The 17,153-nt window shown below is 53.1% G+C and overlaps 1 protein-coding gene across 1 annotated transcript; it reads left to right on the top strand.

The window, feature by feature from the left end:
• Positions 1–211: 211 nt before the first annotated feature.
• On the top strand, positions 212–5,123 carry LOC140845435 (ral-GDS-related protein-like). Its single transcript, XM_073219514.1, has 7 exons — positions 212–788; positions 1,103–1,206; positions 1,690–1,759; positions 2,459–2,524; positions 2,827–2,898; positions 3,803–3,924; positions 4,658–5,123. The coding sequence occupies exons 1-7, from the start codon at positions 609–611 to the stop codon at positions 5,121–5,123; spliced, it is 1,080 nt and encodes a 359-aa protein (XP_073075615.1). The 5' UTR covers positions 212–608.
• The last annotated feature ends 12,030 nt before the right edge of the window (positions 5,124–17,153 follow it).

The following is a 17,153-nucleotide window of genomic DNA, read 5'->3' as shown; positions in this document are numbered from 1 at the left end:
TCCTTGCCAACCAACGAGGAGTAGTGGAGGGAAGGTGGGCAGGGCCTGGCCGCGCTGGGAGGGGCAGGGCAGGGGAGGGGTGCTCAGGGAGGTGCTGCAAGGGCCTTAGGTCCTCGGGCCATTGGCTTGTCAGGCCTCCACAGCCTCCACACTTCAGAGGCCCCTGCCATGGACCTGATGGCGTGGGAGACACAGACACCACCGAAGGCCCTGGGTGAAGTTGTTTTGGGGGAAACTGCACCTGTGTGGGTACCGGGATACATGGGGTGGCAGAATGGGAGGCAGATGCCCCAGGATGTCAGGGTGAGGTGCCTTCTGCTGCAGGAAGGAGGTAAGCGAGGGTGCCTGCGAGCAGAGCCCAAGCATTCCCCACCACTGTGGGGTCCTGTGCATCTGGTCCTGGGCGCCTCAGTGGACGGGCTGCAAAGCCCGGATGGCCACAAGGCTCACAGCACACCCCCAGCTGCCTAGGCTCCAGCTCCGACCGGTGGCTGCCTGGCACAGCGGCACCAGGGGCACATCCGGATGACACCCCTTGTCATCCCCAGGAGCTGTTCAACAAGGTCACCCGTTATGAATGCGAGGCCTACGTTGCATACAAGCCACAGATGGGAAGAAGGTACCAGCCAGAGAAGGCAAGCATTGAGCACGTGGCCCCCATCATCAATAAGGTCATGAAGCAGTTTGAAGCCACGGTTAGGTTGGTCACCACCTGCTGCCTCGGGACCCCGAGCATGATGGCCCGGGACAGGGCCCGAGTTGTGGAGTTCTGGATTCGGGTGGCCAAGGTGAGTCATGGGACGGCCCCCGGGGTCCATCCTGGCGTTTTGGAAACTGCTCCCCCCGTTCCCCAACTCTCATGATGAGTGCCTGCGGTCTGCCCTGGACGGTCCCTGGGCCCTCCTGCCAGGGTCGTGCTGATATGGACTCGCAGGCCCCAGGGGGGGACAGCCATCCCTGCCCCTTCCTTGGGTTGAGCTACAGTCCTCCACCCAGGAGGGCGGCTCACCAGGTACCAGGTGTGCTGGGCTTAAGGACAGGAGTTCATGGGGGGACAGAGCAGAGAAGCAGGCCACGCTCTCACCTCTGTCTTCTCTCCCAGGAGTGTGAGACCTTCCTGAATTTTGCATCCCTCCACGCGATTCTCCTGGCCCTGCAGTGCCCTCCTGTAGGTCGTCTGAAAAGGACCTGGGGACATGTTTCCTGGTGGGTAGTCCTGTCCCCGGGACCAGGGCACCTGTGGGGACACGGATACCCCTAGGTCTGGGAGTGTCCCCTCAGTCGGCGGGGACTCCCTGGGAGGCGGCAGAGCCTAGGGACAGGGATGGCGGGCTCTTGGAGGCCCTGTGGGTTAGGACAGCGATACCCCTGGAGGAATCAGTTTCCCACAATGTCAGGTGTGGGGTGAAGCCAACGGGAGATCTCACCATGCAGTTCTGCAGCAGGAGGTCTCTGCCCCAAGGACAGCGACCTGGCCCAAAGCAGATTCGCCCCAGGGAGAACTGGGAATGGAGGCCCCGGGTGGAAACACGCAGCCCCCTCCCCAGGCCACGGAGTCCCCAGGGCTCAGGGCTTTGCTGGAAAGCCTCCTGCAGGACAGTTGATATCTGGGGTCCCAGGAAAACGGGTCTGCCCCCAGACTCCCCACCTGCTGGCCACATGTCCCCTCCTCCTCTCCCCGCCCCTTAGGAAGAGCGCCTACATATTTAAAAAACTTAAAAAGAAGGACAAGAAGGCTGATCGGCAGTGGTTCCACGAGGTAAATGGCAGCTAGAGGTCTGGAAGGGAGGGGTCCTTGGGGCAAGTCCTCTGCCGTGTGGGGGCCCAGCCTGGGGGCACACTTGAGGTGTGCGGGGTGAGAGGGGGTCGCTGATGGGGGAAGTAGGGTCCCCCAGGCCCCCAAGGGCCTCTTCTGTCTCCCTGCCTGGCCCCACTTGACTGGGGGACTGGCATCCAGTGAGGACCCAGAGGACAGGGCCCGGGTCAGGGCTGCGGCTGGGGCGGCGTTGGAAGCAGGGGTGGGTCCTGTGGCTGAGCAAGGTCGGCGTCTCCCTGGGTCCCCTCAGACCGTTACCCTGGGGTGCGGACCTGCCAGGTGAGCGAGGTCCAGGGAGCACAAGATGGGCTTCAGTTTGGTGCCCATCCCACCTTGTCGTGTGAGGGGAGCCGTGGTGATAGCCAGGTGACAGTGGGTGCTCAGGGCACCCTGGGAGGCAGGGATCTCCCCACACACTCTGCAGGTGAGGAAGCCTCACAGGGCGGCTGGCCACGGCTCAAGGACACACAAGAGAGGATGAGTGTGTGCCGGAGCTGGGGTCGCTCTAGGCTGAGAGCCTGCTGGAGGTGGGGACAGCATAGGAGCCAGGGGACGCGCGCCAGGCATCCATCAACCAAGGCCTGGTGGTGGGAGGCCACGTGGGAGGGGAGCACGAGCACCTGAGTGTCCTGGACCTTGCAGGAGGCGAAGCGCCTGTTGACGCGATGGCAGTGGGACCAGAGGACACCCGACTACCAGGAGACTCAGGTGAGAGTGGCGTGGCCTGGTGCCACCAGCCCTGAGCTGCCAGCACTGGGGTGACCAGGAGGACGATAGCAGCTGTGTATAGGGAGTAGTTGGAGGACAGGTGCAGGGACCACAGGTCCTGGGATTGGCCAAAAGCCAGCCCTGGGAGGGACCGGGAGAGGAGCGCAGGGTGAAGGGAGGGGAGGGAGGCAGCACAGGGTGGTCCAAGGTAGGCAGGGCTGCGGGTGTGGGGTTAAGGAGAAGCTCTGTAGGCGCCCCTGAGGTAGGCAGGGACTCATCACCTCCCCACCCCCGTGGCACAGGGCATGGTCCCCTTCCTCGGATATATTCTGGATGACGTGCCCATGGAGCAACTTACGGAACATAATGATGAAGTAAGTGAGCCCAGCGGGGCACAGGGGGTCAGGATGGTGAGCTTTGGGGAGGAGAGAGCCCCAGTGAGCCCACACCTCTCTGTACCGGCCCCTACTACTTCTGAGAGTCTTCCGTCCACCCCAGAAGCTGGACCTCTACTAGAGGACCCACATAAGCCCCGGTCCTGGCCCCAGGGCAGGCAGGGCTGAGGGCTAGAGGGGCAGCATCTGGGCAGGACTGTCCTCCCCCTCAAGCCCTGCCCAGGGGGAGGCGTGTTGCTCCATCAGGGCAGGAAGCACATCAAGGGGCTGGCAGTGCCTGCCCGCCTGAGGCCCCGTCTCCCTGTCTGCCATCACGGAGAGTTGCGTGGGAAGCTTGGCCTCAGCTCCCCAGTCCACTCCCCGCCTCTCGGTAGGCCCGATCCCGGGCCAGGACCGGGTGCTGTTTCTGGGCAGGCCTGCCCCTTGGAGGGCCCTGGAGGTCCTCCACCTTGAGAAACGGTGGGGACGTTCCAGCCTCATTCTGGGCTCAGGGGGCTGCTTCCGATGCACTTTGGCTGCCTTGCTGCCTTCCATGGTGATTCTATAACATAAGAGTTGAGTGCCCAGCCATAAAAGGTGAGGGACGGCGTCAGGATCCCCTGGGTGGGACCTTCTCCACCCCATACCCTGGGTCTAACGTGTCTTGAGAGAGTTAAGCCACACAGAGCTGAGGACACTGAAGGCGTTGTCAGCTGGGGGGGTGGGGGCGGCATCAAGGCCGCCTTCCTGGAGGAGGAGCTAGAGGGCCAACAGTGGGAACAGGCAGGGCTGGATGGCATTGGAGGGAAGGCGGGTTTCCGTGTGAGCAAAGATCCGGGACCATCCCAGTGCCCCCACTCCTCACCACCCTCCTCGTCTGCATCCTGTCCTTTCTCTGCCCCAGGTTATTTCCATCCTATATGAGATCGGGATGCAAAGGTACGCAGCCAGGAAGTACGACCTGGATCCCGATGAGCGCTTCCAGTCCTTTCTCAAGGCTGTGGAGCCCCTGGATGAGCAGCAGAGGTGAGGCCGGCCGGAGTCAGGCGTGGGCTGCAGCTGCCCGCAGGCTCTGGGAGAAGGGACCCTGACGTGTGCCTCCAGGGGCTCACAGGTGTCCCTCTGTCCTGCAGCTACATCCTGTCCTGCCAGCTGGAGCCAGAGGGCCAGAGGGCCGGCAGAAAGGGGCTGTCGCAGCTCTTCAGGCGCCACAACATTTAAACTTCCTGGCCAGGGCCAGGTGAGTATTCTGGGCGGGGGCGATCGGCAGGGGGTGGGCTGCTCCACAGCCTCAGGGAAGCTTCGGGCCACATGGGGTGTGGGGGCGTCCTAAAGATCAATGGGGCTGGGGCCCCAGCTCCACGGCCGACCAGTCCTGTCAGACTGAAGGATGGTTCCCCTCTCCCTCTGGGACCCAGCCTCCTCCTCTGTGACTAGGTGACGCTCAGGAGACTCCCCGTGACAGGGACGCCCCGGGTGCTTGTGATTGACAGGACCCTCCGTGCAGGACCAGGGGCCCAGAGGGCAGTGGGGACGGGATGGAAGCAGGATAACGGGGGGAACCCGGGATAACCTGCCTCTTCTGTGCACCTGTGTGGCCCTGCAGCTGCCGTCCTCGGGCCCGCAGCCCTGGTGGTGCCCTGGCTGCGTGCGGACGAGAGCTCCCCCTTCGGGCAGGCGGCACCCGGCACTCCCAGGCCCTAGCCTGCTTCCTGCTCCTCTTCCTGCCCCTGCTCATCCTCAGCCTCTGCTGCGGCAGGTCCTCTGGCACCTCCTCCGTCGGTCGGCAGACCCGGGCAGCTCCCCAGGCTGCCGCTGCACCCCAAGGACCCGTACGTAGCTGCAGCCAATCTGGCCTCCTTCCTGCTGGGTCGTCCCCTCTGCTCGTGGCCCGCTGGACAGAGGCGAGCTGCCCCACCACGCGGAGGGTGTCACCACTTGTGCACGTGGCCTCCCGTGTTGTCAACACTACCTGCTGCCTGGGTGCCATCAGCCACCGAGTTGTAGCCACACGGTTCCAGGAAAAGGTGGGGCCGTCCTCACCAGGCCTGGACATTCCTGGGATGGACACAGACACGGCGCAGTGCTGCACGGAACCACCACCCCCTGGGAGCCCAGAGGAGGCATCTGAGGATGCAGGGGTGGCCAGCGGTCACAGGTTCCCAGGGGCGGCCCTGAGCAACTTCCACCCCTCATCCCTAAGAAACAGCCTCCCTGTGGATTAAAGACGGCGGGGTGAGAGGTGAGACAGAGACCTCCTCCCAAAACCACATATAATATGAAAATATAATTCATGCAACTCAGCCTGAAAGAATAACAGGAAAGAAGGCTACGCAGACTGCACACACCTAGACAAAAGAGCAGATCTCGCGGAACAGGGTAAGGTACCAGAGCTGTGACCCGGCGGGACTCGAGCCCTTCCCCCACCCCAGCGCATCGGCGGGAGGAAGAGACCCAGACCAGGGACGGAGTGGACGCCTGGCACTGCTGAACACCCAGCTCTGGAGATCTGCTCGGAGCACAAACCTACATTGCATGGTGCTCTGGTGATTAGCGGGGCTGGAATACCTGGAGAGATGGAGATTCCCGCTGCTTGTGGAGAACAGGGATTCATATCCGGCTGCTCTGGGAGGGCAGTCTCAAAAACTTCCTAAAAGCAAGAGGGCTGCTGAAGGGGCAAGGACTGCACAGAGCTTACTGCTCAGGAGAAAGGACAGGTAGACAGAATTGGGCGGGTGCACTCTGCCCAGCAGGTTGGGAACTCAAAACGATCTTCAGGCGCTACATCCGCCTGGCTGGCCACGCAGCTCCGAGGACCCCCACGCTGATATGCAGCCTGCTGTGTCTTCCTCCTGGCTAGACTGTACCTGGCTCGCAAACTGGCTGCCCCTGCCCTGGCATCAGGCCAGCCAGACGGACGTCCCACCTACAGCAGCTACAAACACAAAGCACAGAGGCTGACACCTGTGTGTGCGGCCACTGGTTCTGGCCGTGGAGACAGGGATAGCAGCCGGGAAACAGGAAACAGCTCTGTCCTCCCCCAAGGCACCAGCATCACTCACCTGAGAACCCCGAAACATACAAACATGAAACCTCAAAAGAACCTCGTTCAAAGCAAACTCTCAACACCAGAGAAAGGATCGAGTGAGACTGAATTAATAAATCTTCCTGAAAGAGATTTCAGAGTGAAAATCATAAACATGTTCATGGAGGTACAGATAAATATTCAAGAACTCAGTAACAAATTTAGGAAGGAGCTCCAATCGTTGAAGAGCACAACAGAGGGTATTAAAAGCAGGTTGGATACGGTGGAGGAGATGATGAATCAAAGAGAAATTAGGGAAGGGAAATACAAAGAAGCTGAGGAACAGAGAGAAAAAAGGATCTCTAGGAATGAGAGAATACTGAGAGAAATGTGTGACCAATCCAAACGGAACAATATTCATATTACAGGGGTAGTAGAAGAAGAAGAAGAGAAAAATGGGTGGAAAGTGTCTTTCAGGAGGTAATTGCTGAAAGCTTCCCCAATCTCAGGAAGGACATAGTCTCTGAGGCCACGGAGGTGCACAGATCTCCCAACACAAGGGACCCAAGGAGGATAACACCAAGACATATAATAATTAAAATGGAAAAGATCAAGGATAACGACAGACTATTAAAAGCAGCCAGAGAGAGAATTTAGATCACATACAAAGGAAAACCCATCAGGCTGTCATCAGACTTCTCAGCACAAACCTCACAGGCCCGAAGGGTGTGGCATGGTACATTTAATACAACGAAGCAGAAGGGCCTCGAACCAAGAATACTTTATCCAGCCAGACTATCATGTAAATTTGAGGGAGGGATTAAACAATTTCCGGATAAGAAAAACCTGAGAGAATTTAGCTCCCACAAACCATCCCTACAGTGTATTTTGGAGGGACTGCTACAGATGGAAGTGTTCTCAGGGTTAAATAACTGTCACCAGAGGTAATAAAAAGGGATGGACAGAGAGTCCAGAATATGATACATAACATATAAAGAATGGAGAAGAAAAAAAGGGAGGAAAAAAAGACCTTTATATTGTGTTTGTCATAGCACAATAAGTGAGTTAAGTTAGGCTCTTAGTAAGGAAGTTACCCTTGAACCTTTGGTAACCACGAATCAAAAGCTTGCAATGGCAATGAGGACATACCTACCGATAACCACCTTAAATGAAAATGGTCTCAATGCACCAATCAAAAGACACAGAGTCACTGAATGGATAAAAAAACAAGACCCAACTATATGCTGCCTACAAGAGACTCACTTCAAACCCAAAGACATACAAAGACTAAAAGTGAATGGATGGGAAAAGGTATTTCAAGCATCCTATAGGGACAAAAAAGCAGGGGTTGCAGTACTTTTATCAGACAGAATACACTTCAAAACAAAGAAACCCACAAGAGACAAAGAAGGACATTACGTGATGATAAAGGGGTCAATCCAACAAGAGGATATACGCATCATAAATATCTATGCACCCAACACAGTATCACTTACATATGTGAAACAAATACAGAATTCAAAGGGGAACTAGAATGCAATGCATTCACTATAGGAGACCTCAACAGTCCACTCACTCCAAGGGACAGATCAACTAGACAGAATATCAGGAGACAGAGCCATGGAACAACACATTACAACAGATGGACCTACTGGACGTCTACAGAACTCTCCACCCAACAGCAAACAGGATACACATTCTTCTCAAGTGCGGCACATGGAACATTTTCAAGAATAGATCATATACTCGGCCACAAAAAGAGCCTCAGGAAATTCAAAAAGATTGAAATTGTACCTCCCAGATTCTCACACAACAAGGGTATGAAACTAGAAATAAATTACGTAAAGAAAATGAAAAAGCCTACACACACATGGAGACTTAACAACATGCTTCTAAATAACCAACGGATCAATGACCTAATAAAAACAGAGATCAAGCAATATATGGAGACAAATGACAATAATTCAACAACACAAAACCTGTGGGACACAGACAAGGCGGTGTAAGAGGGAAGTACATGGCAATACAGGCCTACCTCAGGAAAAAGAACAATCCAATATGAACAGTTGAAACTCACCATTAACCAAACTAGAAAAAGAAGAACAAATGAGGCCCAAAGTCAGTAGAGGGAGGGACATAATAAAGATTACAACAGAAATTAAATCGAGAAGAATAAAACAATAGAAAGAATCAATGAAAGCAGGAGCTGGCTCTTCGAGAACATAAGCAAACTAGATAAAACCCTAGCCAGACTTATCAAGAAAATAAGAGTCGACATGCATAAACAGAATCAAAAATGACAAAGGAAAAATCACTACGGACACCACAGAGATACAAAGAAGTACTAGAGAATACTATGAAAAACTATATGCTAACAAACTGGATAACCTAGGAGAAATGGACAACGTTCTCCAAAAGCACAACCTTCCAAGGCTGACCCAGAGAGAAACAGAAGATCTGAACAGACCAGTTACTGGCAACAAAACTGAATTTGTAATAATAAAAGTACCTCAGGACAAAACCCCCGGAATAGAGGGCTTCACCACTGAATTTTACCAAACATTTAGTGAAGAACTAATAATACCTATTTATTCTCCTCAAAGTCTTCCAAAATGTAGAAAAGGAAGGAATACTTCCAAACGCATTCTATGAGCCCAGCTGATGAACACAGATGCAAAAATTCTCAACGAAATACTAGCAAACCGACTTCAAAAATGCATCCAGAAGACCATCCATCATGATCAAGTAGGATTTATTGCGGGGAAGCAAGGATTGGTACAGTATTAGAAAACCCAGCATCATCATCCATATCAACAGAAAGAAGGACAAAAACAGGATGATCATCTCCATGGATGCCAAGAAAGCATTTGACAAAATTCAACACCTATTCATGATAAAACCTCTCAACAAAATGGGCACAGAGGGCAAGCACCTCAACATAATAAAGGCCATAGATGACAAGCGCACAGCCAACATCATATTGACAGCAAGAAGCTGAGAGCCTTTCCTCTGAGATCTGAAACAAGACAGGGATGCCCACCCTCCCCACTTTTCATCAACACAGTACTGCAGGTCCTTGGCACAGCAATCAGAAAGCGCAAAGAAATAAAAGGCATCCAGATTGGTAAGGGAGTCAAACTGTCCCTGAATGCAGACGACATGATATAGTACATAAAAAACCCTAAAGAATCCACTCCAACACTACGAGAACTAATACCTGAATTCAGCAAAGTAGCAGGATACAAAACTTGGAAGCACGGGGGGAGGGCTGCTCTGGGCCCAGGCACGGGGCTCTGGGCACAGCCCGTCATCGGAACCCACAGAGAAGCCATGTGGCCGTAGCTGCCAGCACCATCCATGCATGCAGCTGCGGCTCCAGGGGCAGGGACGTCAGGAGCCTGTCCCATCCTCTGCTGCAGTGGGCAGATCCTCTGGGTGCCCAGTGTATGGACACAGCCCCGGCCCCTCCCTTCAGGGGAGGCCTGTTGCTCAGAGGGGCAGCTGGCCAACAGAGCAGGGGAGGCCCTGGCCCTTGCTGCCCACCACTGAATTTTCATGTGAAATCTTCATAAGAGTGTATATCAATAATACCTTAATAATAAAAAAAAAGAAAAGAAATAGCCTCCCTGAGGGCAGTGTGATGTGGATGTTGTCCCTGGGGGTCACCCCTGTGCAGGTGGGATGCAGTCAGTGAGAGGACTGCCCCCACACTGCTCTTTCTTCTCAAAGCTCTGCCCCACAGGCAGACATCGTGTGCCCCCCGACCCACCCAGGCCCTCAAACTCTCTGACGCAGGGGCGCCCTGACCACCGCCAGGTTGCATTTCATCCGCTGTCCTCCCTCATTAGGTGCTCAGGAAGAGCGGAGCGCTCTAAGCCCCAGGCAGGCACACCTTGGCAGCACTGGGGAGGGCTGCCCAAAAAGAACCTGGGCCTTACTGCCTGTCACCTATAGATTATGATCAGACATGAAAATCTATTGATTACAAGCCCCGGGGTGTCTACTCACGTCTGGGACACCAATGCCCAAGTAACCCAAGTAGATCCCAGGGCTGCAGGCCACCAGTCTAGCTGTGTACCATTGATGAGACACAGCTGCCCCACACGTTCCAGAAATTCCGTTGCCAAAAACATTGAACTTGGACTCTGAATGCACCTTCAGGAGGTGCGTGCCTTCCATTGGGGGGGCTTTCTCTGAGCCCAATTTCTAGACGCTTCACAACTCACAGCACCCCCCAAAACTCCCCAGTACCCAGTCCTCCCCCATGGTGCCCCTCAGCCACCCATCCCCAGGCCAGGCTGATATGAGGCCCCTGGTGTCCCGCTCCTGGGTCCTGGCTGAGTGGCCTGAAATCTGTGACAAATGGCTGGGGGGGCTGAGCGGAGGCACTTGGCTCTGATTCTCCCCACACGCTCCCCCAGGGCTCTCAGGATGTGTTCACCCTCCCAGGAGGGGAGGCCTGGCCTAGAGGGGAGTTCCAGGATCATCATAAGCACCCCTTTGGGGGGCTCCAGGCTGGAGACAGTCTCCAGGCCTTATGCTGCAGGTGGAGCCACAGATTGGGCACTGGGGAAGCGGGCGTGGGTCCTACTGACAACCTCAGGTGAACAGGTGACAGGAGGTAAAATCGGGACACCCAGGCCAACCTCCTTTCCCTGGTCCTGCCCACAGTACCCTCAGAGCCATCTGCCTGCACGGTGGTCCCAGGGATGACCTCAGGCTCCCCAGCCACATAGGGAGGGAAGTATGGGCAGGAGGACGCAGACGGGCCCCTAGCAAGGCAGGTGCCCAGGTCAGACCTGTCATCCTGCACGGCCCACCAGCCTCAACCTGACACAGAAGAGCTCTGGGCCCAGAAACAAAGCAGCAGCCCTGGGCCTGCTGGGTGGTCACTGGGCCAGCGGTCCGTCCTGCCCAGGGTCTGTGCGTTACAGCCTAGACCGCTGGTGCAGGGACACCAGGATCACACGGCGGCGTGGCCACCCTGACTGTGGGCTGCAGCCCACCTTCTCCACCCGGCGTGTGCTGGGGAGGTGCCTGGGCCCTCTGGGCCCTGGTGCGCTTCTCTGCACCCAGGCACGGGCTCTGGGGCATCCCCGTCTTCGGGCTCTTCAGAGAAGCTCATGCTGGTGTTCTTGTTCTCAGGCTCAGAGAATGAACTTTGCAAACACTCAAGGAAGGAGAGCATGGGCGAGGCTTCTATTTACAGATAACGCAGAGGACAGAGCTCCTGGCTTGTCCCTGCCCGGAGGGGACAAGAGAGCCCCGGGGTGATGCACTGTCTAGGGGATGTAGAGGCAGGTGAGAGACAAAGGGCCAGGGATGCAGACCTGCTGAATGGTCCCCAAATGCTTATCTTTGAAGACACACTTAACTTTCCTACTTGCCTACATTGCACATCATTTGGTTAGGGCTAGAGGAAGAAAAGCAGCATCTGGGTAGTTAAAGAAAATGAGCCGGGCCTTTGAGCAGGCTACGGTACATTTTACAACAGCCTCATTCAATGGACACAGTGAAGAAATGGGCGATGCTGCGGTCTTTTCGTATGTGGGGGATATTCAAACATTTCAGGCCAAGTCACTCCTGGCTTCTTAGTTTTATTTAATCTCACACAACAACGCTTATATTACTTCAGAGAATGAATGTGACTGACTTTGCTTAATTGTCTGATACGGAGTTTCAGTAGGGGTTTTATTCCGGAGGCCCTCACCCGGCTCTGTCTGCACCCACGGTCCCTGCCTCGCCAGCACTCAGGCCCCGTGGCTTCCCTCCCCAGCTGCCATTCCCTCCGAGTTCCTCCTCCAGGCTTCCCTTCCACACTCCTCAAGTTCTCTGCTCCCATGCTCGCACCCCTCTCCCCCCACCCTCCCAGCATTCCCCTTCCCCCACCCCTTCCCTGGGCTGGGACTCCTGTTAGGAGGGCTTGTGTGTTCTCCTGGGTTCTTGTCCCCTTGCCCCGCCGCAGCAAAGAACTGAGGGGCAGAGACACAGTAGTGAAGGAGAGTAAAGGTTTTATTTAAAGAGAAAAAGTGTGCCCTCAGAGAGAGGGGACTGTGGGCTACCTCAGAGAGAGGCACACTGAAAGGGTGAGGGTTCCCCGTTTTAAGGATTTTTCAGGAATATGACAGAGGGCTAGGGGTGTGGACTTGTTAAGTTGTCTCAAGATGAGACATGAAGTTTCTTATCAGTCCTCTGGGTAATTCTGCAAAATTAGCTTAACACAAGAAATGCACTGCTCGGATTCCCTCCACAATAGCAGCTTCCTGGTTGGGGAGCATATCAATTAAGACTGCCTTCCCTGCCTCCAAGGTGGGCTGAGTTACTGTATGTTCGCTGAAGAGTATGCTAACTGTGGATAAAATGAAAATTCATGGGGCCAGGATTCTCACCTGGGCCTAGTCGGCTAGCTCACTACTCATGTGGGCAATCGGTTGCTGCTGACTCTATATAAAAGTGCTCCCACCCAGTGCTGTGGGTGACACGGTGACACGGCTGCGAGCCTGCAGGAGAGCAGAGCAGATGCTGGAGTGGTGGCAGCGCTGAGGTCAGAGGCCTAGAGGATGTCTGCAGGACGGCTGTGCAGGCAGAGAGGCCCAGGGGCAGAGACCGGCTTGCTGCATGCAGACTCGCTCTCATTGGATGGCATGTTAGGGATTGACCTGCCACGGTGGAAATAAAGTTGGGTATAGCCCTTCCACCCCGAGAACGGTTTACTGTCATTGCTTTGATCACATTGAATCCATAGCGAACTTGCCCGGGGTTGAAATCGATCGGCAGGACATTAAAACTCTTACTTCTTCACTTCCTGGGCTTTGAAATGCAATCTTAGCTTTAAGATCGACTCTCTCCTGTCTTACTGTGCTGCGATGGCTGGGCTGGCGTGCTACGTGAAATGTCCAGTCCGAAAATTACTTGCATATACGGGGATGGAGGAGGAGAAAGAGCACATAGGTACAGGTAAAAAAATAAGCTGGGCCTTTAAGCAGGCTACGTGAGTCTCACCATGACATGATTCACTAAACACAATCAAGACAAGGGTGTGCCGAGAGACCTTCCTTTGTCTGGGGAATACTCAAGCATTCCAGGCCAGTTACTCCTGGCTTCTGGAACTTTAAGTGATCTCACTGAAGAATGCCTATATTCTTAGTTTGCTATTTTTACCCTAGAGAAGGCACAAGCACAAGGTGCCAAAGAGCCCCGTGCACCTTATTAAGAAGTACAGACTCTATTTCATTGGCCATACAGGGTCAGAGAAGGGTTCTGAGCAGCGAAATATGATCACTTTCTGATAGGTAGGTCATCTACACTAGTGAGGGGGAAGAATTTAAGTGGGAGGCACTGAAGGCTTGGGGGTCAAGTAGGAGGCCACTGCACAGCTTAGGGGAGAGACGGTGAGGGCTTGGGAACCCAGTGTGGTGGTGAGAACTGAGAGGAGACACAGACGTGAGAAAGAGCAAAGTCACTGGAACTGGGCCTGACTCGCTATGCGCAGGACGGAAGGGGAAGGCGTCCCCTGGCCCTGGGATGGCTGGGGGACAGGTACCGATACTGGTAAGATACTGTGGGCAGAGGAAGATAATGGACTAAGTTTGGAAGATTTTAGGTTTGAGATACTTGTGAGTAACCAAGGTCGGTAATGTGTTAACAAGAATTTGAATTCATGAGTCTGAAGGTCAGAAGAGTCAGCACGGGCAGCTGACCACTCGAGCAGATGGCTCACCTACGCAGGCTGCAGGAAGAAAGGAGCAGCAGCCCGTGGGGACAACCTTGGGTTTTCCCAAAATTCAGGAAAATCTTGATGCTTTTTGGAATAAGCAAAAACAATTCTACACGAAAATGTAAAGCAGGTCTCATATCAAATCCTGAGAGCCAGCTAAATGTCAGAGAAAAACAGAATGGTTAACTTAATACGATATATCCACACCCGAGAATGTTGACTATTTTAAATGATGTGTAGGAAGAGTTGACAGAAAGATAACACGTTTATGATGAAATGTCAAAAGTTTTTTACCTTTATTTTTAAGACTGTGTGTTGTGTAAACCTTTAACAATATGCATAACAAAGCCTATAAATAAATATATAAATATATTAAAGTAACTTTTCAGATTATTCCAGATTGTCCGCATAATATTTTATAATGGGGAAACAACTGTTAAGAGTACACTTCCCCACTACGAGATGACAGCTCACATCGTAGGTGTCACCTATTGTAGGGTGGCTATATCAAAAAGAGACAGTGGCGAGGATAGGAGAAACTGTGACCCCCATAAATTGCTAGCAGAGACGTGAAATGGTGCAGCCACTTTGGAAAATGGCTTGACAGTTTCTTAAGGTTAAACGCAGAGCTACCATGTGACCCAGCAACTCCTAAGGATATACCCAAGAAAAATGAAAACATACATCCACACAAACACTTGCACAGGGCTGTTCATTCACAGTAGCCAAAGAGTCCAAACAACCCAAACATTTATTCAAATGGTGACTTGAAATGCAGGACAGCCATACAATGTAATATTATTCAGCAATAAAAGGGAAGGAAGTACTGACATGTGCTCCAAGTTGGACGAACCTTGAAAGCATCATGTTAAGTGAAAGAAACCATGCTTCAAGGACCCCAGATTGTAAGGCTCCATTATATGAAATGTCGAGAGCAGCCGTATCTTATGGACAGAGAGGACGTGGGGAGGTGGGGAGAGGAACTGGGGTAGACCAGTAAGCCGGATTGGATTTGTTTTGGGGGTGATCAAGTCCTAAAATTAGATATTGACGGTGACTGTGCAACTCTGTAAATACACCAATATCCATTGCACTGTATACTTTAAGCAAACCATCTGGTATATGAATTATAATATCTCAATAGAGCCTTAAAGAAATGTTTCCTCAACAACAAAATGAAAAGGTAACTTACTGTATGGAAGGACATATTTGCAAATGACAAAGGGCTAATATTTACCAATATGGAAGGAACTCATACAACTCAACACCAAAATAACAACAAATAATCCTATTGAAAAACGGCCAGGGGTCCGGAATAGACATTTTTCCAAAGAAGACATACAGATGGCCAACCGACACATGAAAGGATGCTGCACGTGGCTCATCTTCAGGGGAACGCAAATCAAAGCTGCGCTGACGTATCACTTTCACACCAGTCAGAATGAATGGCCACCATCCAAAAGACAAGAAAATAACAAGTGTTGGTGAGGGTGTGGAGAAAAGGGAACCCTTGGGCGCTGCTGGTGGGAGCGTAAACTGGCGCAGCCTCTATGGGAAACAGTATTTAGATTCCTCAAAAATCTGGAATAGAAATACCACACAACCCAGTAATTCCACTTCAGGGAATTTACTCAAAAGAAAACAAAACCACTAATTCGTGAAATCGTATTTGCGCAACCGAGTGACAATGCGGCCCCCTGTGCCTCCACGCTGTATTCGTCTCCTCTGCTGCCTTAACCTTTGGGCCAAAAGGAGAAAGGACGAAGGGCTTCTGCTCAGGCTGCAGCCCTGCACACAGGCTTGTTGATCCTTCAAAGCAATTCGGCTGACAGGGTGAGATTTCTGTCAACAGCCCCTTACCTGAAGCTTGCCTCCCACAGGACATACGGAAATTATGTATCAAAATAATGACTGTCTTGTCAAGGAGTTTTAGGAGCATCCGACCAGATCTAAGTCGGCAAGAGTCACCTAAGCAAGGACACAGAGTTGCTCAGCTCTCCGTGGAGCCTCGCTGGCACCCAGATGTCTGCAGGCTTCTCACACCCAAACCTGCTCCCCCTCCCGTTCCCCCTCCCGTGAGCACAGAAGCAGCTCGCAAACAACCCTTAGTTAAGGTGGGGCTTTAAGACACGAGTGCCCCGTCTTCTTGGTCGGCTGGCTCTCCGAACAAAGCTGCTTTCCTTGGCCCGCCGCTGCTCCCCGTCCAGCCCCGCTGCTGCGGCGCCTCCTCCTCCAGCCCCGCGGCCGCTGCTCAGTGTCGATGCTCCTCCTCCCCCTCCTGCCCCGCCGCTGCAGCCCCTCCTGCCCCGCCGCTGCAGCCCCTCCTGCCCCGCCGCTGCAGCCCCTCCTGCCCCGCCGCTGCAGCCCCTCCTGCCCCGCTGCGCCTCCTCCTCCATCCTTTCAGCCGACAGGGGGAGAAAAGTATCTCAGCAGTGCATCGCATCTCCAGACCGAGGTTGTCATTCCGTCAGAAGGAACCTTCCTGTCCTTTCCCTTCCAGAAGCCGTCCCGCTGGCCCATCCCATTGACGGCACCACGACGCCTGCACCCAGGGATCAGGAAGCACACCCTGTCTGAGCCCCCTGATAGAGCGGTCACGGGTCAGAAGGTGGGAAATAAACGAACACAAATTCAGGGGCCTTTTTCTTTTCTTTCATTTACCATTTATTCTTTTTTTCCTTCTTCTTGATCTTCCCTTTTTCTTTTAAGTTTTATTTTGGTATTATTAATCGACAGTTACATAAAGAACATTATCTTTACTAGGCTTCCTTCCCCCTTCACCAAGTCTCCCCCCCCCCACAAACCCCATTACACTCACTTTCCGTCAGCATAGTAAGATGCTGTAAAATCACTACTTGTCTTCTCTGTGTTGCACAGCCCTCCCCATGCCCCCCCCCATAGTATACATGCTAATCATGCTGCCCCCTTTCTTTTTCTCCACCCTTATACCTCCCTTCCCACCCGCCCTCCCCAGTCCCCTTCTCTTTGGTAACTGCTGGTCCATTCTTGGGTTCTGTGATTGTGCTGCTGTTTTGTTCCTTCAGTTTTTCCTGATTCTCATACTCCACATATGAGTGAAATGATTTGGTCCTTGTCTTTCTCCTCCTGCCTTAGTTCACTGAGCATAATACCCTCTAGCTCCATCCATGTTGCTGCAAATGGCAGGATATGTTGTCTTCTTACGGCTGAACAATATTGCATTGTGTATATGTCCCACTTCTTTATCCATTCACCAACTGATGGACATTTAGGTTGCTTCCATTTCTTGGCTATTGTGACTAGTGCTGCGATAAACATAGGGGTGCATCTGTGTTTTTCACACTGGGCTACAGTATTCTTAGGGTAAATTCCTAGAAGTGGAATTCCTGGGTCAGATGGTGTTTCTATTTTGAGCTTTATGAGGAACCTCCATACTGCTTTCCACAATGCTTGAACTAATTTACATTCCCACCAGCAGTGCAGGAGGGTTCCCCTTTGTCCACACCCTCGCCAACATTTGTTGCTGTTTGTCTT

This window comes from Manis javanica, chromosome 13, assembly GCF_040802235.1.
Source record: "Manis javanica isolate MJ-LG chromosome 13, MJ_LKY, whole genome shotgun sequence".
NCBI classification, from domain to species: domain Eukaryota; kingdom Metazoa; phylum Chordata; class Mammalia; order Pholidota; family Manidae; genus Manis; species Manis javanica.
The sequence above is the reverse complement of the archived record's forward strand: the minus strand, read 5'-3'. Positions and strand labels throughout refer to the sequence as shown.

What these genes read in the sequence shown, in the direction of transcription:
- LOC140845435 (XM_073219514.1), top strand. Translation starts at nt 609, where the DNA reads ATGGGAAGAAGGTACCAGCCAGAGAAGGCAAGCATTGAGCACGTGGCC. An exon ending in ACCTGGGGACATGTTTCCTG is followed by an intron (nt 1,207 to 1,689) that starts GTGGGTAGTCCT and finishes CCCGCCCCTTAG; the next exon opens with GAAGAGCGCCTACATATTTA. An exon ending in ATCGGCAGTGGTTCCACGAG is followed by an intron (nt 1,760 to 2,458) that starts GTAAATGGCAGC and finishes TGGACCTTGCAG; the next exon opens with GAGGCGAAGCGCCTGTTGAC.